This window comes from Mauremys mutica, chromosome 9 (genome assembly GCF_020497125.1).
Source record: "Mauremys mutica isolate MM-2020 ecotype Southern chromosome 9, ASM2049712v1, whole genome shotgun sequence".
NCBI lineage: Eukaryota > Metazoa > Chordata > Testudines > Geoemydidae > Mauremys > Mauremys mutica.
This window is the reverse complement of record NC_059080.1, coordinates 10,879,733-10,904,304: the sequence shown is the minus strand read 5'-3', so window position 1 is coordinate 10,904,304 and position 24,572 is coordinate 10,879,733. Positions and strand designations below refer to the sequence as shown.

Below are 24,572 nucleotides of genomic sequence, written 5' to 3'. Positions count from 1 at the left end.
AAGTGAGCAAAAATGGAGGATCCTTCTACAAGAGGATGAAGGGCTGATATTACGGCCAAAAGGAGCTTAATTGAACTAATTGAGAACCTGATGTCTTCAGAACCAACAGGTTTGAGCATTGGCCTGTTAAACCCAGGGTTGAGAGTTCAATCCTTGAGGGGGCCAATTAGGGATCTGGGGCAAAAATCAGTACTTGGTCCTGCTAGTGAAGGCAGGGGCTGGACTCAATGACCTTTCAAGGTCCCTTCCAGTTCTAGGAGATGGGTATATCTCCAATTATTATTATTATTATTATTATAATCCAAGATAACTGAAAGTAGCACCGAATCAGGCAGAAGGTGGCAACACCATCACCCGAACGGAAGAATCTCTTCCATTTCTGCAGGTAAGCAGGACCGGCTGACCTCTTTCTACTATTCAGTAACACCCGCTGCTCTTCCATAGAGCAGGGGGATTCTAACCCCATGAACAATCAAGGAGCCACATCCTGAGGCAGAGTAGCACTAGGGTGGGATGAGGCACACGACACACATCCTGTGACAGGAGATGAGGAATGTTCGGGAGACTGAGCGACTATTAGGAGAACTTTGGCCAGGCCTGTCTGATTTTGTTCATCACCCTCAGTATCAGCGGCATTGAATAGACCCTTCTTCGAAGGTCGAAGAAAGGTATCTCCCATAGACTGATGTCCCAGACCTCTTCTTGAGCAGAAAAGAGGGCACTTCCTGTTTCTGTAGGCTGATAAAGCTACGAATATATTAATGTCATTAGTCCCAATAAATATCCCAAGTGATGAAACAAATGATAAATCACTCTCAATTTCACTTCCACGATTTATCAAAATATTTTACTAAGAGTGAAATTAACAGATATCATAGTTACCTTATTACACATTAACATATTTCAAAGTGTGAAGCTGATCAATTTTCTCTTGCAACTGTGCAGTGGCTTTCTAACATGTCAGTACTAAATGCTTCGTTACCAATGAGATCTAAAAGCACTACGCAGACTGACAGTTCAAAGGGGAAGGCAAAGGTTGTACTTGCAATGCTGAAGGTGTAGGAGGGGAAAAGGACACTTGACTTATGAGATAAAGGAGAGGCTTGCTTAACCCATGGGTTTTCAACTATTTAATAGCATGAATTAGCTCTTAAGAGAGAGACTGTCTTGTGGCCCACCTCTCTTCCCAACTTCCTAATCACAATCCCACTTACAGCTGTGCGCATTTCCACGGCTGTTTCTTACATTGAAAAATATTAGTAAAGTATTCAGGTATTTATACTAACTGTCTTTTAAGTAACGTGTGTCCTTTACAAAAAAAGGATAATATATTCTCCAGAAGAGTCTACTGTCCTGAGGACAAAACTAACTCAAAGAAACTGACACTTCACAGTTAAACTGTCCCCTCACCCCCGAAGTACGTATGTAAAAGAGAACTTTGTTTCTTAAACATGTCAAATCTTGGTCTCCTGAAGTTATTGCGTCCATTTTCTTCATAGACTTTCATTTCTTCACTCCAATGAAATCCTTCAGTATTTGAAGTACTGTTGGATAACAATATTTGTAAGCACAAGGCTTCATTTAAACGAAGTCATAATAGCTATTCACTTACAGTACCACCAGTTCTTAATTGGATAGATATCTAGTTCGTATTGTGGTACTCGCTCAAGGACAGTCATTCACTTGAAAATTGTTCAGCTGTGAATGCATTTCTTCTTGTTCCATGAGCACACTTTATCTATTTTAGCGACAGGGCCGAAAGGCTGCAGAGGAAAATGACTATTTGAAATTCATTGCTTGATTCAAACTATATCAGTCAGTTTTTCAAAACCATGCTCTTTGTGCTGCAAGATGACAATGTTTTTCAGTTCAGTTTTTTGTTCTTCACAAAAGAACAGGAAGTCTGATAGAGCTGCTTTTAAAATCCTAGCTAATGACATACTCACACGTAAAGTCCATCTACCATGATGAGAGCAGTATTTTTCAATAGAAATCAACACTACACACTTTTTATTAAGTTATGTCAACTACACCAAGGCATCATTAAAAGTAGTCGCTAGTGAATCTGAAACGTATTGTGTGTAAACTGACATACGGTTCTTGGAATCTACTGTATAGGTTTAAAAGCTGTGGCTGAGAGTTTGAGGAGCAGTTGGAAAGAAAAGAAGAAATGGAAAGGAAGGTAAGATCAAGTGATGAAAGGTGTTAATGCATTAGTCTTTTACCTCTGGAGCTACAGATGGGAGCAAATGCACTTAGCAGTAGGTCACAGTTTTATGGGCACTGTAACAGGCTGCTGGCCAGGAGATCTGGCCAGGCCCCCGTTAGCCCCAGCTCCCAGTAAGGGGAATTAATTGGAGCTGGCAGGGTGTGGCTCATTGCCGGGCTAAAGAAGAAACACCTGTGGGTTTTATGGGCCGCGGGCTGTGTAAAGCTCACAGGAAGGAAGCAGAAAGGGGTGGAACAGGAAAGGGAGGAGCCTTAGGCTGGAGTTCCTAGCTAGCTGCAGAAGCCAGCTGTCCCCCAAGGGGCTACTGGGCTGAATTGAACTGTATCTAAAAGGTGGTGGGAACAAACACTGAAAATAAAAGGGCCCTGGTGTTTGCCCAGAGAGGTCTCCGGTTGGTTTTTGAGAGGAGAGGTGAAGCGCACCGCTACAGGCACATATTAACTCCCAATTACAAAGCTACCCAGAACTGACAGTGCCTGCTCAAGTGAGGCCTGCGACTAAAACTGCAGAAGGGCTGCAGGTCAGTGCGTGCCTATACGAATTGGCAGCACTGGGTGAAGAAGATGGCACAGTGCTATGTCTGGCATGAGCAGGCATAAGTGCAAGTATTACTCTAAAAGTTAACTTCATTGATAAAATCTATAGCCTGTTTAGAATGACATCTAACAAATTACGATAAAATAACACTAGGATTGCCAAGTTAAGAATCCAGAAGTTAGGAGATGGCAGTTCGGCTCCCTTGTGCATATGCATGACGACAGTAATTATATGACCACATACTATTTTTTCCCAACAGGACCCAGGCCTTATTCAGTGCACAAAATAAGCAGCTGTTCAATATTTTGTTTGCTCGCCACTGTTCCATTTTAGGTCTTATTTACTGTACACTATCCAAACTCTACTCGGGAGGCAGCATTATTTGCTTCCTCATGGACTTTTCTGTAGCACTCATCACTACAGTATCTAAGGGCTTTACAAATATTAATGAATTTATTTTCACAGAACCCCTGTGAGGCGAGGGGGTATAACTATCCCCCTTTTACAGATCGGGAACTCAGGCACAGAGTGATTAAGGCTGAATGTGTCCACGGATTTTGGATGCCCACTTTGAGATGCTTAGGACCTGATTTTTCATAGTAAAATTAGCATTCCATAGCACTTTCTGTTCACAGTGCTCCCACTGACTTCAGTTGCAGCTGTAAATGCTTAACACTTCTGCAAATTGGACCCCGGGGTATCAAGCCAGGCACCCACAAAATCACAAACACATAATTAGCGGCCACCTATGAAAAGTTTGATTTTAAGTGACTTGCCCAGCATCACATAGGAAGTCTGTCTCAGAGGCAAGGACAGATTCAGATTCTCCAGGGCAACAAAATTCTACCGCTTCAACCATGAGACCATCCTTTCTCCTTCTTTTTTCAACTTCTGCAAGAAATGAGGCAGCCATCCTACAAACAAACAGCCTCTCACTATACAATCCAGAGCATTCCCAGAGCAGATCCATCCTATGCACTCAATGAGGTACGGTGCTGGGGAAAAAATAGTATTTAATAATATGATCACACTATGATAATAGGGCCAAATGAAGGCTGCACAGACACAAAGGCTGCATTGGGAAAAAGTCAGTGATAGATACAGAATATCAAAAATTTCAGCCCAAATGTTTAAATTTTAGCAAAGCTTTAAGCAACTAAATACAGGCTCCCACAGTGGGAAGTGTCGGGCAATCCTAACTTTAGGCAGCACCATCAGCTTTGCCTATAACACAAGCTCTCTCTGAGAGAGTGTCATCTTTTGTGTTTTGTACAAAATCAAGCACACGGATGGCACTCAATAAAAACATACTGATAGGAACAAATGAGTTCTCATAATGGATTAGTTCTGTCTCCTAAGCTTCTAGTAGATGCAACTATGAAGTGCTAGGGGATAGATTTGTTATAACAAACACACACTACACATTTCACCACCTAATTTGAATGCCTATGTTTACAAACATTGTCATGTTTGTATTTAGACCAAGAGCTTAAACAAATAAAAAGATGAACAAACATGCAAAACTACTTATTTGATCAAATTAATAGCTTAGGGCTCTCAAGATGTCTGCTTTATTCATAACAGCCTTGCTTCCAGAAGAACACAGCCTGCAGAAAAGTCATCAGGAAAAGTAAAGTTGACAAACATTAACAATTAAAAAAGTTGTTAAGGTTCCCAGAGGGAGGGATAAGGTATCTATAGTAGAAGGCATAAAAGGAAGCGGGCCTTAGAGGAAAAAACCTGCTTTTGGAAGAGGAGAAGATACAGTCACAACCTAAATACAAATGGATGATGCTAGCTAGTTTCAAAATGGAACTTTAAAGTACATTCTAATAGAAAATTTCATGACCAAAATAAATCCTTTTTCATACAGCAATGTGGGGTTGCAGTTCAAAGGTTTCAAGGCTTTAATCATGACCTGCAGATATGACTGAAAAAGGATCATGCTTAAAATACTCCATATACAGAAGCCGTGTTCTGGGAAGAACGGTCTTTTTTGACGGATTTGCCCTGTCTTCCGAAATAGAAAAATCTAGCCAAGAGGGGTCCAAGAAAGGGATACTTACAGATGCTAGATAGCTGAAAACCAGGAATGTAACTAAGAGGCTAAGTTGAAAAGTACTATAAAAATAAGAAGAAAAAAGGAGGGACCTCACCTCAACTGGAGAATTTTGAGACATTTTCCAAGAGGCTGCATTATCCTACCTATTGTGGATTGGAATGGAGGCATTTGGAAGTGAAAGGCAGCAGATAAGCCTAGAAAGAATAGAGTACCTAAAATGTAAGAGCAGGTCTCCCACAAGTGGAGTACAAATGTCAATCTTTCCAATTCAAGGAGGAAAGAATAATTCTGAAATTATCTTCTTTATCAACAGATTTAATGTTCTCGGCTCAAGTAGTACGGGCCACCTGATTTTGTTGGGATAAGGAAGTATCAACTGTATTTAGTATTAACAGCGGCCCAATTTCAATTTGGAGCAACAGGTTTTCGCTCAAGAACAAAGAAGTGTCTGTCTTACTGCAACACAATTTACTGAGAAGGTTCCCAGCAAAAGACGTCCCCATTTGTCCATTCCATCCACCCATTGCATTGTCATACATGTAGACTGTGAACGCTCTGTGGCTGGCACTGTTTGTCACCCAACTGCACAGAGCCTGGCACAATGGGGCCATAAGCCTACTATTGAAGTTGTTGGTACTACTATATCATCAAATTAGTGTTGCCAACCCTTGGTGCCCTCAGCCACCACTTGCTATAATAAATTATAAGTAGCCCCTTGTTCACAGAACATAATCTCTATAAACGCTAAATACTCTGCCTGCTTGTGATTTTTAAACACGCACCGTCTTCCAATATGTTCAGGCTTTAATTGGAATCCTATAGCTCCAAAGCAGAGAATAGCTTAAAATTAACAAATATTCAGAGATAGTCAAGAATGGAGTAAGAAGAAAATGGTTACGGAAAGTTACTATTTCACAACAGATTCACTCTGGAATTGTCAAATAAGAGCCCAAGGGACTTGTATACCCAATTCCCAGTGAAAGTCAATGGAAGTTAGGTGCCTAACACCCATGCACCCTTTTGAAAATCCAAAGTCTCTGTAATTCAGAAAAACTAAAGATGCATTAACTGACATATTGACTGATTCAAATACTGCCCTTTAATTCTTGTGAGTTTCTCTTCTTACCAAAAAGATTAATTAGTTGATTATGGGTTCAAACACCTCTTCTTACACATGCTAAAGGGCTGGCCTTAATCCTCAGTTACACCCATGTACTGGATCATTTCTCTTTTCAGTGGACTTCCAAAACACTACAAACATTTTGTGCTTAAAGGGTTTTTTTTGCAGTTTGATAAAGGAACTTATGAAGTCGCCTTGTACACTACCCCTCAGTGGGCTCCCTGTTAATGTTAAACACTTTATTTTCCCTTATTCTAGCATAAAACAGGACAAAAGAAAGAATCATATGAAGAGTCATTAAACAAAACCAACTTATCAGTAGTTGGAAAGGTCCATTCTTTTAATATCTTCAGTGATCCCCCAAGGACTTCATATTTTATTTTTTTTTATCTCTGAAGACGACATAAGGTCCATTAAATAAAAATGGGGATGATCTTTTCTACTGACAGGCTAACAGGATCTGAAACTAGACTGACCAAATATAGAAAACGTGAACTTGGTAAATTGTGATTACACAGTCCATTGTATTTATTAGTGTGAGAAGCTGTTGCATGTGTTTGGACTTTGAAGATTATATTGGAAACCATAAGCTACAGTTTTGTGTGTGCGTGTTTTATTGCAATAAGCTCCTGAGCATCATCATAACAAGTAAAGTGGAACACTTAGAGATATTTGTCATGCCATGGAAAACAGGCCAGGAGCAACAGAAGAATCAGTAAACTTCAGTAAAAGAAGAATACTGCAATTCTCCTCTTCCATAGTACATTCCACTTATGATTTTGATGAAAACCGCGAGACAGGAAGGTTTTATTACGTCACCACCTCATGTTTTAGAGCACTCTACCATTCAGACAGGAGAACATTCAAAATTAAAAACTTTAATTAATTAATTAAAATGGTTCAAAGTGTTTGCTCAGTTCACTTTTCACTGCAAGGCAAAAGTAGGTAACTGAAAAAACCCATACCTGTGGCCTCATTCTTGGATTCCATCTGACGTAGTAATTTACCCACAGTTCCAAATGGTTCAGACTGGCAACAGGATACAGGACGTGGTTTTCATAGTTTACATAGAAAGGATTAGTAAATTCATCTAGTTGACTGTTAATGTAGGACCATAAAGATACAGTCTTTGTATTTATCTCCTGAATAAATAAAAAGAATGGTATTTTAGTATACAGTAGAACCTCAGAGTTACAAACACCTTGGGAATGGAGGTTGTTCGTAACTCTGAAATGTTCATAATCCTGAATAAAATGTTATCGTTATTTTTTCAAAAGTTTACAACCGAACATTGACTTAATACAGTTTTGAAATTTGCTACGCAGAAGAAAAATGCTGCTTTCCCTTCATTTTTTTAGTAGTTTATGTTGAACACTGTAACTGTACTATATGTACTCCCCCGCCCCGCTTTGTCTCTGCTGCTGTCTGCTTGTGTACTTCTGGTTCTAAATGAGGTGTCTGGCTGACTGGTCAGTTCATAACTCTGAGGTTCCAATGCAGGGGTAGGCAACCTATGGCATGTGTGCCGAAGGTGGCATGCGAGCTGATTTTCAGTGGCACTCACATTGTCTGGGTCCTGGCCACCGTCTGGGTCCTGGCCACCGTCTGGGGGGCTCTGCGTTTTAATTTAATTTTAAATGAAGCTTCTTAAACATTTTTAAAACCTTATTTACTTTACATACAACAATAGTTTAGTTATATATGATAGACTTATAGAAAGAGACCTTCTAAAAACGTTAAAATGTATGACTGGCACGCAAAACCTTAAATTAGAGTGAATAAATGAAGACTCGGCACACCACTTCTGAAAGGTTGCTGACTCCTGTTCTAATGCATGTAATTCAAAATCTTTACATTTTAGCATAGTAATGTTCTTTTGCTCCAAGAACTACTTGATACAAAATATTTATTTAAAGACACATTAATTTAATTTGTTGAGATTTAGCAGCCCTGAAATACCATTTCCTTCTGTTATCCTTGGGGGAAATTTCTTCAAAGAAGCCAGACCAGTTACTGCACTAACTGGGCAGGGAAGTTAGGGGAAACTTTATTTACTAAAATACAGCAAGTGCTCAGAACATTCCCAATATCCATATCACTAAACAGCTGTAAGACTTAAACATAGTTGCAAGATTGTCATTTCCCCACAAAACGGTTCTGGAGCAGAATGGAGATTCTAGTATATTTGGGGGCTATTTTGCTTTTTGAGCAGATTAGTGTTACACTGCTTATAACCCTGCAGTGGTAACCATAGTTGGTCATATCCATAACACCACATTGACCAACCCAAAATGTGACAAAATTAAATTAGCTAGAAATCAGTGATGAGAATGTATCCTTTGGAATAACCAGAACCGTATTTGAGGAAAATGAGTATCATCTATTTTTTCCACTGTCTGCTCACAGCCATCTAAATACTGCACTTTTAATTAAGTGTCCAGTTTTAGCTTTATCTGCACTTTAAAAAAACTATAATAAAAAAAAATCACAATAAAACCATAAAATCAAGAATTCAGACTCTGAAACCTTATCAGCTTTATCTTGCAATTTTATACTCCTTCAATACTATAAAGCATCTGTTTCTACTACAGCTGTGTGTTAAATTGCTCTTTTCTTTTTTTTTAAAGGGAGCTGCATCCAATTATCCATTTGTGAAAGAAAGTTGTCTGGTGATCACGTACTGTACTTACTGAGAGTGTATTATTTAGCTCCATCTTGTGGTGTATGCCTGCAATTTGTTGTACTGGATAAGTCAGCCAAGCCAGAAAAATACCAAAGCTAAACACAAACACTAAGGGACGGTTAATTATTTTACTGAAAGCATGAAGTGTGATGGAGAGGAGAAGAACAACCACAAATGTACGTTTTAAGCATAGTAATAATACTTTGAGACTGGATGAAGCATGCTATAGAAGGTACAAAGTGCTTCGGAGTGCTAGTGCTAACTTCACTAACACTAAAATATTTTAAATTCTCTCCCATCCTTCAGCCTCATGTTCCATCATCAATAATCAAATCCTGCTTCAAATGATGCCCCAGTCTGCAGTGTACTGGTAATATCACATCAACCATGGAACTCCTCTACGGATGGCCAAGAGAATTTTGGTAAGAAGTGTTTTAGAGGTTTGTGCACAGGCTGGGACATCATCTGGAACGTCAGTTCATGATCTACAATGAGGTGGAAGGTGCAGAGCCTAACCAGGGGTGGCTCTAGGCATTTTGCCGCCCCAAGCACGGAGGGTCCGCTGGTCCTGTGGCTTCGGCGGACCTCCCGCAGGCGAGAGGTCCGCCGAAGCCGCGGGACCAGCGGACCCTCCGCAGGCAAGCCGCCAAAGGCAGCCTGCCTGCTGCCCTTGTGGCGCCGGCAGAGCGCCCCCTGCGGCTTGTCGCCCCAAGTACGCGCTTGGCGTGCTGGGGCCTGGAGCCGCCCCTGAGCCTAACATAATTAGAAAAATGTTTTAATTCAACGACGTTGTGGAGTGGCCCTTCATCTGGTTATGGGGATGTTTGGAACATACTTCTCATATAGCTATAACATTAAATTCATTTCCAGGCCAGCTCTAGAGGCTTAGATGACAATAAATTCCACTAAAACACAGGCTCAAATGTTCTTCTGTCTCATACTCTAAGCACCTCTGAATGAAATCAACATGTCAAACAGAAGTAACTGTAGAACTTACCTCTTTCAATCGCTCTTGTTCACAGTTGTATAAAAAAGTCCCAAAAAGACAACTGTAAAGGTGATCCAAAATGGTGATCAGAAACAGTTCATTGAATTCAAAGGCTGCAGGAAACTTTAAAAAAAATATAGATTTTTATGTATTAAAGTTATTTGAAACTTTTATTATCCATAGTAAAGAGAAGCAGCCTTATAAATAAGGTAACAACCAAGACATTCACAAGAAAAGGATAATTTTTTGGAAAAAGTGGGTTTTACAACTATTGACTATTTTTAGAAATGATAACCAATTTTGATAATCTCTATTGTACTTATATAGTGCTTTTCATTGCAAATCTAATGACACTTTACTAATATTCCTAAGTAAGCAAGTATTACATCCATTGTTCTAACAGGTAAATTGAAACAGAAATATGGAGTGATTTGCTAACATTAGCAGTGACACCCAGCAACAGGACTAAGAAGCCCTGACTGGCAGTGTCCTGCAAACATTGCATCAAGTTATTTGCTTCGTTATAGAATGCCATCTTAAAAAAACTCCACTTTAGCATTTAAGAGCTTTATTTACTAAACTAATGTACAATAAATTGAATAGTGAAGATTATTGCATGTACAATATGTTAAACAGTAAATATGTATTTAAAAACACTTCCTTCTCATTCCACCCAGTTTACATTGTCCCCTAATTCTCCCCTTGAGTTCATTATCCACTATGTAGAATAATCCTCTAATCCATCTTCCTTTTCATATTAAAATGTAAATCCCTCACATCTGGAATGAAAGAAATATTATGCCAATACTCACCATTACATACTTTCTTCATAACTAACTAGAAGTTTTAAAGTACCTACAACCATATATATATAGTAAAATTACAAAAAGTTTAACAATTATAAAATAAAAATCTAAGACACCGGCAATTTTAGGAGCCCTACAAATTGAAAGAATTAATAAATAAAACTATAAAGGCTGGTGCTCATTCAAATGAGAAAGGATTCTCTCAATAATCAGATTAAGTATTCTGTGACTGTCCACAACTGCCCCGTCCATAGGACAAAGTAATTCTGCCCCTAGATAGTATGGGGATAGACTCAAATAGTTACAGAGAAAGGAAAATAATTTTTAAACATGAGAAGAAACAATTTTAAAAGAGTGGAGTATTCTTCTATGAAAAAAGCAGCACCTCAATAATGAGAAGTCATTGCAGAGTCTCAAATGGTAGCTTTCTAGATTCATACTGTGCAGGAAGCTGAAGTGAGTATTTAAAACATGGAGCGAGCAACATTCTAAGTTTCTTTTCCTTTTTGTTTCAAAGAAAAACATTTTAAAGGCACAACTATAAACTATCCCGATGCAAAGAAAAGACAGGAAGAATAGTAAGAGGCCAAAATATGGCTCCATCAGGAGCTCTGTAATGACCTGAAAATCAAAAAGGAATCCTACAAAAAGTGGAAACCTGGGCAAATTGCTAAGAAGTACAAAAGAGCAGCACGAGCATGTAGGGACAAAATCAGAAAGGCTAGGGCACAACATCAGTTACACCGAGCAAGGGCTGTCAAAGGCAATAAGTAGTAGTTCTATAAGTACATTAGGAGCAGGAGAAAGACAAAAAGAAGTGTAGGTCCTCTACTTAGCAGGGAAGGAATGCCAATAAAATCAAGAAGGCTGAGTGTTTAATGCCCATTTTGCTTCAGTTTTTACTACAAAGGTGGTGACCAGATACTCAACACAATTAATATTAACAACTAGGGTGAAGGAACACAAACCAAAATAGGGAAAGAACAAGTTAAAGAATATTTAGATAAGTTAGATATATTCAGGTCAGCGGGGCCTGATGGAATTCATCCTAGGGTACCTAAGGAACTAACTGAACCAATCTTGGAACTGTTAGCAAATACCTTCAAGAATTTATTAAGGATGGATGAGTTCCCAAAGGACTAAAGAGGGCAAATGTAGTACCTATCTTTAAAAAGGAGAACGGGGACCTGGGTAATTATAGACCAGTCAGCCTAACATTGGTACCCGGAAAAATATTGGAACAAATTATTAAACAATCAGTTTGTAAGCATTTAGAGAATAATAGGGTTATAAGGAATAGCCAAAATAGATTTGTCAAGAACAAATCATGCCATACTAACCTAATTTGCTTCTTTGACAGGGTTGGTGGCCTAGTGGATCCGGGGAAGCAGTAGAGGTGATATATCTTGATTTTAGTAAGGCTTTCAACAGAGTCCCTCAACATTCTCTTAAGTAAACCAGGGAAATGGGGCCCAGATTAAATTACTAGAAGGTGGATGCAAAACTGATCGAAAGACCATACTCAAAGAGTAATTGTCAAGGGTTCAGTATCAAACAGGGAGGGCAAATCTAGTGGGGTATCGCAGGGTCAGCCCTGGGTTTCGTACTATTCAATATTTTCATTAGTGACTTAGATCGGGGGTAGTAAATGCCCTCAATAAGGCTTTAAAATACAGCCAGCTCTCCTGGACTCCTTGCCCCCTCATATTAGCCTCCCAGGGCATCCTGCCCATCAGTTCCCTAAGGGAGTCTAAGTATGCTTTTCTGAAGTTCAGGGTCCTATGATTTAGATTAGATATTAGGAAAAGCTTTCTAACTAGAAAGGTAATTAAGTTCTGGAATCAGCTTCCAAGAGAGGTTGTGGAATCATCATCGCAGGTTTTAAGAGCAGGTTGGACAGACACCTGTCAGGGATGGTCTCCGTTTCCTTATCCTGCCCTAGTGCATGGGGCTGGACTTGATGGCCTCTTGAGGTCCCTTCCAGCTCTACATTACTATGATCCTATGATTTAACACCTCTGCACTGGGTGACTCAAGAGTTAGTTCAATTACAAAGTCTGTTACTCACTTATGGATTTAGCTCAGAGGACTAACCCAGCAATTGTGACTGGGCATGAACCAAATGATCCAAAAAGACTCTCTCAGCCTTATCTATGATTTATAAAGGAATTTTTTTTATTTTGAAAGTGAGGAGTTGGATGACATGGATCATTTAGGTTTATAAATAACAGAAGTCCCTGGATTTTAAGACATGCTTTGCCTTTAAACAAATGGAATTAAGATCCTAGCTCCATTTAACCATGTTAGTGATAGGGCTGTGTTGTGTAGAAAATATTGTATAGAAACTTAAAAAAGCTCAAGTAAACTGGTCTGGAAAAACTCAGGTATGAATAAAATCCACATGTTCCCTGAACCCACCCAGTCTCCACCTTCCCATAGCAGCAGCGAGACACAGATGAATAAAGATCATAGAATCATAGAATCATAGAATCTCAGGGTTGGAAGGGACCTCAGGAGGTCATCTAGTCCAACCCCCTGCTCAAAGCAGGACCAAACCCAACTAAATCATCCCAGCCAGGGCTTTGTCAAGCCTGACCTTAAAAACCTCTAAGGAAGGAGATTCCACTACCTCCCTAGGTAACCCATTCCAGTGCTTCACCACCCTCCTAGTGAAAAAGTTTTTCCTAATAACCAACCTAAACCTCCCCCTCTGCAACTTGAGACCATTACTCCTTGTTCTGTCATCTTCTACCACTGAGAACAGTCTAGATCCATCCTCTTTGGAACCCCCTTTCAGGTAGTTGAAAGCAGCTATCAAATCCCCCCTCATTCTTCTCTTCTGCAGACTAAACAATCCCAGTTCCCTCAGCCTCTCCTCATAAGTCATGTGCTCCAGCCCCCTAATCATTTTTGTTGCCACACAGTACTCCAAATGAGGCCTCACCAGTGCTGAGTAGAGGGGGATGATCACATGCAAAGGTTCAAAGTGAAATATTAGAAACAGCTTTCAAGACAAAGCATCCCCTGAAGGGATTCTCCTTAACTGAAAGCATTTAATGAGCCCTGTCACATAAGGGTTCTAAGCTGTGATGGGTCCATACTAATCAGATGAATACTGACATGGCAGCTAGGAAGATCCAGTGAAGCATATTCAAAATTCCATATGCCAGTGATGGCACTGTGACTAATTATTTATAAAGTGATAGTACTATTGAAACCCCAACTCTGGATAGAACCCCATCTCTGCTGGAAAGCTGGTGTACCTAGACTGTAAAGCTTCTATTACTGTTGCTGAAAAATCACTGACCTACAAATTCTTTCCTCTCAATTTCCAAGCTCATTAGTGTCTGCTTGAGGATTCAGACGGAAAAAATTCCCCAAGTGAAAATTTCATTTCCCACCAACCCACTAATTCTGAGAAAATATCCAGTCCATTAGAATCTGTCATCTGGTGCTGTTGGACTTCATTATTTCTTTCAGTAAGTGAGCCATGTGAAGAAAGCTACAGAACATTTCTCAATTTAAGGTGACTGATGATGCTGAATCGAAGTTGATTCTGAAGCCCACAAAAGAAGCTTGCTGTTAAATGTTGTGATTAATAGGCCTGCCCTGCACTGCAGTAATATTTTAAGCTGGAACACTAACTGATTTAGTTCTCACTCTCCTGGAAGTGGATTGAGACAATCTGCTTGAGCACTGTACATCCCAAGAGAGTACATTGTTAAGTTTAATGAAAAGTGCATCTCTGGCTAGAGACAAGTCCTGGTTGTTACCACATAAGGGTAACATTATCTTCACACCCACTTGAATGTATTTTGCTTATATTTGGGCTGCTGAATATTAGACGTGGCATGATATTACTGGAACTGCAGTGATTCCAAGCAGATTTATAGGCTACTTCATAGTATTAGTTGTTTCATCTCCCCTGAACTACTACCAGGGCCAGCTCCAGCTTTTCTGCCACCCCAAGTGGCAAAAAAAAGACGAGCGGTGGCACTTTGGCGGCAGCTAAATCACACTGCTTCTTCGGCGGCAGTTCGGCGGCAGCTTAAAGAGAAAGAGAGGGAATGAGAGACTTGCTGCCGAAGACACGGATATACTGCCCCGATACTGGACGGAGTGCCGCCCCTTTGAATTGGCCGCCCCACGCACCTGCTTCCTACATTGGTGCCTGGAGCCGGCCCTGACTACTACAGATTACAGGAGGACTTTACGATTTAAAGTTTGTGTCAGCCATGATTATTAGAATCACTTAAAGCAGAAGTTCTTAACCGGGGTCTGTGAACTGGTTTCTGGGGTTCCGCCAAGCAGGGATGGTGTCAGACTCGCTAGGACCCAGGGCTAAAGCCCTCAAGCCCTGTGGGGGCTGGAGTCCAGGAGCCCCACTGACCCATGGAGGCTGAAGCCTCACCTCCCTGCCACTTGGGACTGAAGCCGAAGCCTGAGCAACTGAGCTTTGCAGGGTCCTCTGTGGTGCCGACTCCCCTGTGACATCAGGCCCCGGGCAATTGCCCTGCTTGCTACACCCTAGCACTGGCCCTGGCTTTTATATGCAGAAAAACAGTTTTTGTAGCACAGGTGGGCCATGGAGTTTTTATAGCATGTTGTGTGGGGGGCCTCGGAAAGAAAAAGGTTGAGAACCCCTCACTTATAGCATATGTTCTTTATTAAGAGCCAGCATCATTTATCTCCAGTTCTACATTACTCTGTGTGTGTCATCAAGGCTAGGAAAACACAGAAAAATGTATAGCTGCTAAGGACTGAGGTTCATTGTTAAGATTCTGGAGCTATTCAGGAATTCATATCTTACTGGAAAATTAGGAATTCTCTCATCTCACCAAAAGTGCATGTTTCAAAAATGTACGTGCTACAGTCTGCTAGAATGGAAAAATATGGGAATAAGACCATTTTATGTTCATTTTTGCCTGTTATAACCTTAATATTTTTTCAGTGCTGTGGCTGTTCAAGAACTTCAGAATTCAGTCTGGATTCAGATTTTGCATAGATGTAAATTTGAAAACTGTTGCACAGTCCTTTTACTAGAGGAGAACTAAACAGTTTATAGCAAAAAATAGGAGGCAGCAAGGGAGATCACAAAAATAGAGAAGGTTGTTCTAAATTAACTGTCTCCCTGAAGGATTTTTGTTCCTTCCAGATGTTTAGAACCGAGTTTTTTTCTGCTGGGTACTTGCTCTTGGCTTTCCTCAGAGCAGAGACAAAGTTTTAAATGTTTTTCCGACCATACTGCAATAGTATATTGTGGCAGAGCTCTGACCTTGCTCCCGTGGGTCCTGCGCTTCTAGGCGGTTTATGCTAGCCTCAGTGGCTCACTGTGGCCCTCCACGTAGCCCTTCTCTCTCTAGGGCCAGGGTCACAGTCTACTGAGCCCTTTTCATCATAGGCCTGCAAGGAGGTTGGTGAGAGAACTCCCACAGTCTCTGTGGGAGCTTATTTCAGAACAGTTTAGCCTCCTGTCCTGACAGAGGCCTGACTTCCCCTCCTAGGAGATGTTCCTGTAGTGGTGGGTTGGAGGGACCCCGGGCCCACCCTCGACTCCGGGTTCCGGCCCAGGGACCCTAATGGTAGCAGCTGTTGGCAGCCAACCTTTCACTGCCAGAGTTGCTACATTTCTCTGGGCCACTTCCCCACAGCTCTCCTGCTTCTCCCTTCTTCTCCCTTACCTTAGGGCTCCCTTAATGATGGTTTGGGGGTGTCTTCATTAACCAGCCCTTCAGCCGCACTTCCTCTCCCCTGCCTGACTGGAGTGAGCCCTTTTTATAGTATCAGCAGGGCCTTAATTAGTCAGGTGGTCACATTAACTGAATGACCTCACCTGACTCTTTGCAGGTTAATTAGAGTCAGGTGTTCTCATTAGCCTGGAGCAGCCCCTGCTCTGGTCAGTCAGGGAACCGAAAACTCTTAATCCAGTGGCTAGTATATCTGCCTTCTGCTTGTCTGCAGTACCTAACTGGCCTGGTTCTATCACAATATAAATACCGAAATATACGTGTATACAAAGAGTGGGAAATTCTCTAGCAGGAAGTCTTAAAATATTTTATGAAACTTTGATACCAACGAATTTACAAGAAACCTTTTCAAAAAGATAAGCAGGATTGGAATGGAGCATTTGGGGGACAAGGGACGGGGAGGAGGGCTCCTGGGATAGAAAGCTCTTTATTCCACCTTATTCTCCTGCTACACCCCCCATCATATGTTGCAGAAGGTGGTCTTGCAGGAACAGTTTCTTTGTAGAGTATTATTGCAGGAGGAAAGAGAGGCAGATGTCTACTATGCTTCAGGGGTCAAACGTTTTAAATTTACTTGGAAGCAAGGCCTTAGTTTGGACAACTTGATTTAGCAGCTCCAGTCAAACTCAGTAGTATAGAAGAATGGAAGATCCTACACGAAATTCTAATCTATAATGAAGTTTATTTCCCGTGGAAAGTGTAAGTAAGAGGAAAACTACGCCTGTGATGGGCCTTCAAGATAATGCACCTGTAACATTTTGATATTCTAAGTACTACCCCCTTCAAAAAGGATCTTCTCCCAGTTGTGATGTAAAGCTAGTGGTGGAAGGAGGAAAGCATATTTCAGCAGATAAATATTGGAGTATACGTAAATTAGGAAATATTACTACACACATTTTAAGTATGCAAGCATGTTTTTGAGACAATTAGAAAAGTAGGTCCTCCCTGATCCACAATCAGATTGTATTTATGCCATTTTTAAAATACAGATAATCTCTTGTGAACATACACTGACTGCACTGGTGAAACAGAAACAAAGGTACTTTGCCCTCTTACTTCTCACTCATTTAATCAAATAATTCTGAGAAAGAGAGATTCTAGAAGAAAACCTACTTTCACTGAACTGTCAGGGTAGGCCACTGTGCATATTTATTTATTTAAAGAAAATCTAACTTTTGAATTTGCCATCACAGCTTATTTTAGTTAGGTTAAAAACAGCTGGGTAAAAAGCCATTTGACTCTATATTAGTTTTCACTTTAACCACAATTCACAGAATTGCATCTCTGCTTACTAGTAAACTGAATGCTCTGCTTGCAAGACCTTACATAATACACGGTGGTCTAGTCACATCTGTTTCTAACCACTGGGAAAACTAAACTTTAAACAGGATGGGTTCAAAAAAGCAAGAGCCATTAATCTTACTCATTTTTCAATTTAAAATGCTTTGAGATAACTCAGCGCTTCAGTCTGCAGAAATGCACATTAAATAATCTATTCAGAACACAAAGAAATGCCTGGCCATTGGCTTCACATCAGTATTTCTACACTAGCCCATCTCACATCTCCTCTAGATGAAAAAGTAGTACTAATGGTGCATGAAATAATGGGTTTGTTCTTCCTATAGTGTATGCAGTAGACTACCCACAGTTAAAATTCTTTAACCAACATTTAAGATTATGCACATTTAAGGAAAATATGGCCGCTTGCATGGATCAGCATTTCAATAAAAAGGCTGAACAGTCCATGAACAGCCTATTAAATTTTCTTACCTGCTTCGTCATTTGCCAAACACAATCAAGGAACTGTAGGAAAATGGGAGACCTGTCTGCATCAGCATGGTCATCGACGCCATGGCCTACTCGCTGAAAAACAGATGCTTTCATTTCAGTCAAGTCCATTTAAAGCAGCAACCAATAACGCAAGTTCTGCAAATATCTTAGGCAGGTTCTGAAAGGACTGTGATCCGCACACCTTTCTTCAAGCTAAACTCCACCCTTCCTATAACTAAAACCCCCCACCAGAACTGATTCACAAATATAGTCCTATAGTCTGGCAGAATAGGAAGAGCACCCAGTCCACAAAATCCACCTATTTTCCAATGGTCTGAGCAACATTAAACTTATTTTTAAAGTGGACATCCCACTAAACCACCAAATGCACTTGTTGATTCAAAGAGACTCAGCATAAGGACATCTGCTTCTTCCTGCATAAGTGGAAAGAATAAATAGTTCAGAACTGCAGGAGATATATCCTCCACTTCATTTCCACGGGGGAATGGATTTAGGAAATCTGGCGTATTATTATGCTGAATCAACTAACTTTTAGTTAAAGGTAGTTACTAGGACTGTGCGGAAACTATGACTATTCCATACCCACTCGCCATAACCAAATGTTACTACTGCTACAGCTCCAGTTCAGAAGGCCACATACAGCACCACAATCTTTTAATATTCCAGCTCAAGCTATTTTTTTTCCTTTCTTTAAACACTGTGGCTGTGAAGTGGGATGATGACTTCCGTGATTTTTACCTACATGATAGCCATAGCTTTCTCCTTTTCATTTTCCCCAAGATCTGTTCACGTAAGTTTTTCACCATGCTCTGCAATCCTCCCCTCCTCCAGAAATGTCTCGATATTTGTCTTGTGCTATTGGCTTCAAACTCTGTCCCTCTTGTAAACTTTATATTAGACAATTGTGTATTAATATTTCACACACAGCATTTTCACATCAACAGAACACTAAATCAATCATATTTCTCTTTCTTCACATACTGCCGGAACATTATTCTAAATGTTGCAAAATACAGGGACAAGCCACCTGACCCCCCCCCCCCAAAAAAAAAAAAAGCTTTGAAGGAGATATTTTTTTATTAATTCTTTCAACTTACCATTGCAAACCTATGTCCAAAACTTATCCACTCTTTTTCTAGAAGAGCTTCAAATCCTTTGATAGTCCTGTAATAGCTGTCCAACATGAGCATGGCTAAAGAGGTGAGCTGGGCTGTACGATCCCAGCCGTCACTGCAGTGTACAACAACTGATGTTTTACCAGATTCAATTTTATCAGCAATTCTTACTGCTCCAGCAAGAAGCGTCTTTTAAAAAACAAGAAAGCAGCATGTTAAAATGTCACATCAAGCCAACACTTTGTAGTAGAGACTTGTTATTCCATTCAGTCCTAGAATGTTATGTTATATTTTAAAATTAGAATTCGAACCCGATTATGTGTCCAAATATACTCTAAATTAACATTAGAATCTCCTCAAAATCTGTTCATAAAGAAAACATTCAGATATACTTTATACTATTCAGTAGAAACATTACTCAAGACTACAGAATAAGATCAATCCTTTTAATAAATTCAGTTATCCCGCAAACTATTATAATCTTTCTTCCTCAGCGTTCAGTTTTCAACCAGTAAGTACAGGGCGGAGTGAAGCTAATCAAACCTATAGTAAGGTTACTGGGCAGCCCAGACAAGAAAAGGGATGTGCTGCTGGGCTGATCATTTGCCCTGATTCACTGGTGCATGGAGTACACAGGATGTTCATATTGGGAATAGGCCTTTATTTCTACTAGTAATAACTTGGTTCAGAAGTCAGAGTGGCACAAGACGGTAGGAATTCATGTGCGCATTACACTTATTTTTTTCCAATGAAAGTCCTTCTGTTGATTTCCTCAGTCATGTTTGGCGGCTCTTCAATTGTTTAACTTGGAGTATTCTCTCTGGCACATATTTGTGTCCACCACGTGATTCCTGAAAGCACTGACAGCTATGTGAGAAACATCTAGAACTACAGCCATTGGAAGGGCTCCAGACTTTGGATTGGGACATCAGCAAAGCCAACTCTGACATCAGTAAAGGCAATCTAATGAGACATTTGACATCTTTCTCTTCCAAGGCGTGCAAAGCTGGAAAGTCTGCATCCACTGGAGCAACTGTGCATGCAGAGGACACAGTCTTGAAAGCCATTCAGGCTTCTGAGACAAAGGGTACGTCTACACTACGGGATTATTCCGATTTTACATAAACCGGTTTAGTAAAACAGATTGTATAAAATCGAGTGCACACGGCCACACTAAGCACATTAATTCGGTGGTGTGCGTCCACGGTCCGAGGCTAGCATCGATTTCTGGAGCGTTGCACTGTGGGTAGCTATTCCGTAGCTATCCCATAGTTCCGTAGCTATCCCATAGTTCCCGCAGTCTCCCCCGCCCCTTGGAATTCTGGGTTGAGATCCCAGTGCCTGATGGGGCAAAAATCATTGTCGCGGATGGTTCTGGGTAAATGTCGTCAGTCATTCCTTCCTCCGGGAAAGCAACAGCAGACAATCATTTCGCGCCCTTTTTCCCTGGATTGCCCTGACAGACGCCATAGCATGGCAACCATGGAGCCTGTTTTGCCTCTTGTCACTGTCACCGTATGTGTACTAGATGCCGCTGACAGAAGCGATTCAGCAGCGCTACACAGCAGCATTCATTTGCTTTTGCATGATAGCAGAGATGGTTATCAGCCGTTCTGTACCATCTACCATGCCATTGTAAATTGGCAATGAGATGACGGTTACCAGTCCTTTTGTGCTGTACCATCTGCTGCTGTCATAGGTGCCCCTGGCTGAGATCGGCTGGGGGCGCAAAAGACAAAAATGGGAATGACTCCCTGAGTCAATCCCTCCTTTATGGTATCTAAAAATAGAATCAGTCCTGCCTAGAATATGAGGCAAGTGTACTAGAGAAGCAGTGTATCAGAGAACCAGAGAGCACAGCCGCTCCGTGTCAGATCCCGCAGAAATGATGAGCTGTATGCCATTCACAGGGGGTGCCCCTGCAACAACCCCACCTGTTGATTCCCTCCTCCCCCAGCCTTCCTGGGCTACCATTGCAGTGTCCCCCATTTGTGTGATGAAGTAATAAAGAATGCAGGAATAAGAAACAGTGACTTGTTAATGAGATAAAATGAGGGGAAGGCAGCATCCCGCTGCTATGATAGTCCAGGCAGAACAGAATCTTTTCTTTACACATGAAGGGCGGGGGCTGATGGAGCTCAGCCCCCTGTTGCTATGATGAAGATGGTTACCAGCCGTTCTGTACCATCTACTGGGAATGATAAAGAGTTTTTTACCCAGGCGCCCCCGGCCGACCTCACCGGAGGCCAGCCAGGAGCACTCACGGGCTGATGATGAGGATGGATACCAGTCCTACTGTACTGCACCATCTGCCACAAGGCTGATGATGACGATGGATATCAGCCATATTGTACCATCAGCCACCCATGAGGGGGGGCGAGGATGCTGCCGTAGCATCGCGTCTATCAGCAGCATTCAGTAGACATAGGGTGACATTTAAAAGAGTCAAGAGAGGATTTTTTTCCCTTTTACTTCTGGGGGTGGGTGAGGGGGGTAAATTGACGGGCTATGCCCTGAACCACCGCGGACAATGTGTTTGACCCTACAGGCATTGGGAGCTCAGCCAAGAATGCAAATGCTTTTCGGAGACTGCAGGAACTGTGGGTTAGCTTGAGTCCTCAGTCCCCCCTCCCTCCCTCCATAAGCGTCCATTTGATTCTTTGGCTTTCCGTTACGTTTGTCACGCAGCAGCGTGCTGAGTCCCTGCTGTGGCCTCTGTCTGGAGATTTTTTTTAAATGCTTTGGAATTTCGTCTTCTGTAACGGAGCTCTGATAGAACAGATTTGCCTGCCCATACTGTGATCACATCCATACGGTCCATGCTGGAGCTCTTTTTGGATTTTGATTTCGGACTGCATCGCCACCCGTGCTGATCGGAGCTCCACGCTGGGCAAACAGGAAATGATATTCAAAAGTTTGCGGGGCTTTTCCTGTCTACCTGGCCACTGCATCCGAGTTCAGATTGCTGTCCAGAGCGGTCAGTGGTGCACTGTGGGATACCGCCCGGAGGCCAATACCGTTGATTTGCGGCCACACTAACCCTAATCCGATATGGTAATACCGATATTAACGCTACTCCTCTAGTTAGGGAGGAGTACAGAAACCGGTTTAAAGAGCTCTTTATATCAATATAAAGGGCCTCTTAGTGTGGACGGGTGTGGCGTTAAATCGGTTTAATGCTCCTAAAACCGGTTTAAACGCGTAGTGTAGACCAGGCCAAAGCTACATAGATTTTGTTCTTTTATGGGTAAACTGAAGGATGCAAGGATGCAACTACTGCAGATCAATGTCAAAGCTTGTGTTAATAAATTACAGGGCTTGCAATTTGAGCTGGTTAGTCTCACATGTTTATTAAGTCACAGACAATGCGTTACTGCCCTGAAAAATTATAAATATTACAAAAATATTATGTTGTTGGATCTTTGAAAAGGAATGGAAAAAAGACAATTCATGTGACACAAGTATAGCAGCACTCTATGTCCTAGAAAGATCACCAAGCATTACTGCAGAAAACACAGCTGGGGAAAGAGTAGATGCAGGCAGTGAATAGAAAATGGGAAAAGGAACAAAAGCTAGGTATTAGTTTAGCAACCCCTTGTGGAATGAGGTGGGGCATTTTGTTCCACTTTGGACAAATGGTTCATTTGTAAAAATTTTAAAGAAACTAAAAATTATTTTTTCCATAAAATACTTTTCATGTTAACTTCTCTTTCAGTATTTTTAACTTACCTATCACAGTGGTAGCTGAAAACCACAAAGGGCTGGTCTACATTGAAAACTTACATTGGCATAGCTAGGTCTCTCAGGGGTATGAAAAAGCCACATCCCTAAGAGAGAGAGTTGTGCCAATCTAACCCCTAGTGTAGACAGTGCTAGGTCGACTGAAGAATTCTTCCACTGACCTAGCTACTGCCTCTCAGGGAGGTGGATTAACTACATAGATGGGAGAACCCCTTCGCTTGCTATAGTGAGGCCAATACAAACTTACACTGGTATAGCTACATCACTCAGGGGTGTGAAAAATCCACACCCCTGAGCAAGGTAGTTATACCGACCGAACTCACGGTGTAGACAACACTATGTTGAAGGGGGAGCTTTTCCTGTTGACATAGCTACCACCTCTCCTATCAGCGTAGTAGCATCTTCACTAAAGCGCTACAGCGGCACTGATACAGCTTCACCACTATATGTACAGATGAGCCCTTAGTGTCTACACTGAATTGCTGCAGCTGTGCCACTGTAGCATTTTAAGTGTAGACATAACCAAAGTCTCTTACAATTAAGCTGCAGTTTGAGAGCTGCAGTCTGAGTCAGCACCAAATAAGTTGAAAAATTGTGATCATCATCCACAGGCTGTATTCAGACAGAATTTTTTTTAAATAGAGCTAAACATATGTCAACCGCTACCATCTTCTTCAGTCTGAAAATTCTCAGGGTACTAATCTAAACTTAACTATGAAATTGAGATTTCAGGGTCCAATCCTGCCATCCTATTCAAGCAGAGAGCTCCCACTGCCGTTAATGGGAGTGAGATGGGATTATCTGGTCCACAGCAAGTTCTTTTTTTAAATGGACAGTCAAACTTAAGCACCAAATTGATCAATTTGGATGGAAAAAGGCTTTTGGACTGTGAATATTTAATAGTTTGATAGGAATGGAAGATTTTAAACTAAATAAGAAAGTTAAGTTCTTCCCAAAATAGCAAATATTTATTTTACATTTTTGCTCCCTCTGCTGGCTTCTCTGTAGCAGTTAATCTGAATTACCAGAGCTAAGATTATATGATTAATTTTGTTCACAACCCAAAGTTGCTTTGCATGAGTCACATTTGATTTGAAGTTGTATAAGGCAAATTCCACATTAAATGCCATTCCATCAATATTTACCACCAAAAAGAAGGGAAAATAGTAGAGAAATCCATTCTAAAGCTTCTTTGAGGTTAATAAAACACTTAGTAAAATTAAATATGATATGGACTGACTTATTTTAATGCAGTGTTAAATAATAAAAGGAGACTGTAATCCACACGGTAACAGGGACCAATCCATCTTCCATTGAAGTCAGGCCCACTGAAATATGCATGTCCACAAATGCTTAATTAATGGCATAGAAGGATGAGGAGGGCTGCTGTGTTTAAAAATGAGGTCCCTCTGGTAGTTGTCCAAGTGGAATTTGAATTTCCCATGGCAGTGTTCCAAAAAGCAGGGATAATCCTGGTATCCTGGCCAACATTCACACTCTCAAGAAAACTAAGTGCTGCCCAGAACCGAATCTGATCCTACACTATCAGGATTTAACTGATTACTTCCTAATACCTACAGTATGAAATACACAATACACAGTATGGCATAAATTTATATTCCATCTAATCTGAAATATTGTGTTCTAAATATAACTTGTAAAAAGGGTTACTTTTTAGGATTATCCTGACCAAAGACACGATAAACACAGAGAAAGGATTTCTAGTGCGGTTTATTCAAATTCAAGCAAATA

General features: G+C 41.0%; 1 protein-coding gene across 4 annotated transcripts in view; it reads right to left on the bottom strand.

Annotated features, from left to right (window-relative positions):
• MTMR1 (myotubularin related protein 1) overlaps positions 1–24,572 on the bottom strand; it is a 56,414-nt gene that overhangs the window by 6,378 nt on the left and 25,464 nt on the right. For all 4 annotated transcript variants that reach the window (XM_045030250.1, XM_045030252.1, XM_045030251.1 and 1 more), the window contains 4 exons: positions 19,062–19,268; positions 17,944–18,036; positions 9,630–9,743; positions 6,915–7,091 (listed from right to left, as the gene is read on the bottom strand). In XM_045030250.1, the coding sequence (XP_044886185.1) occupies positions 6,915–7,091; positions 9,630–9,743; positions 17,944–18,036; positions 19,062–19,268 (591 nt within the window). The remainder of the gene's footprint in view (positions 1–6,914; positions 7,092–9,629; positions 9,744–17,943; positions 18,037–19,061; positions 19,269–24,572) is intronic.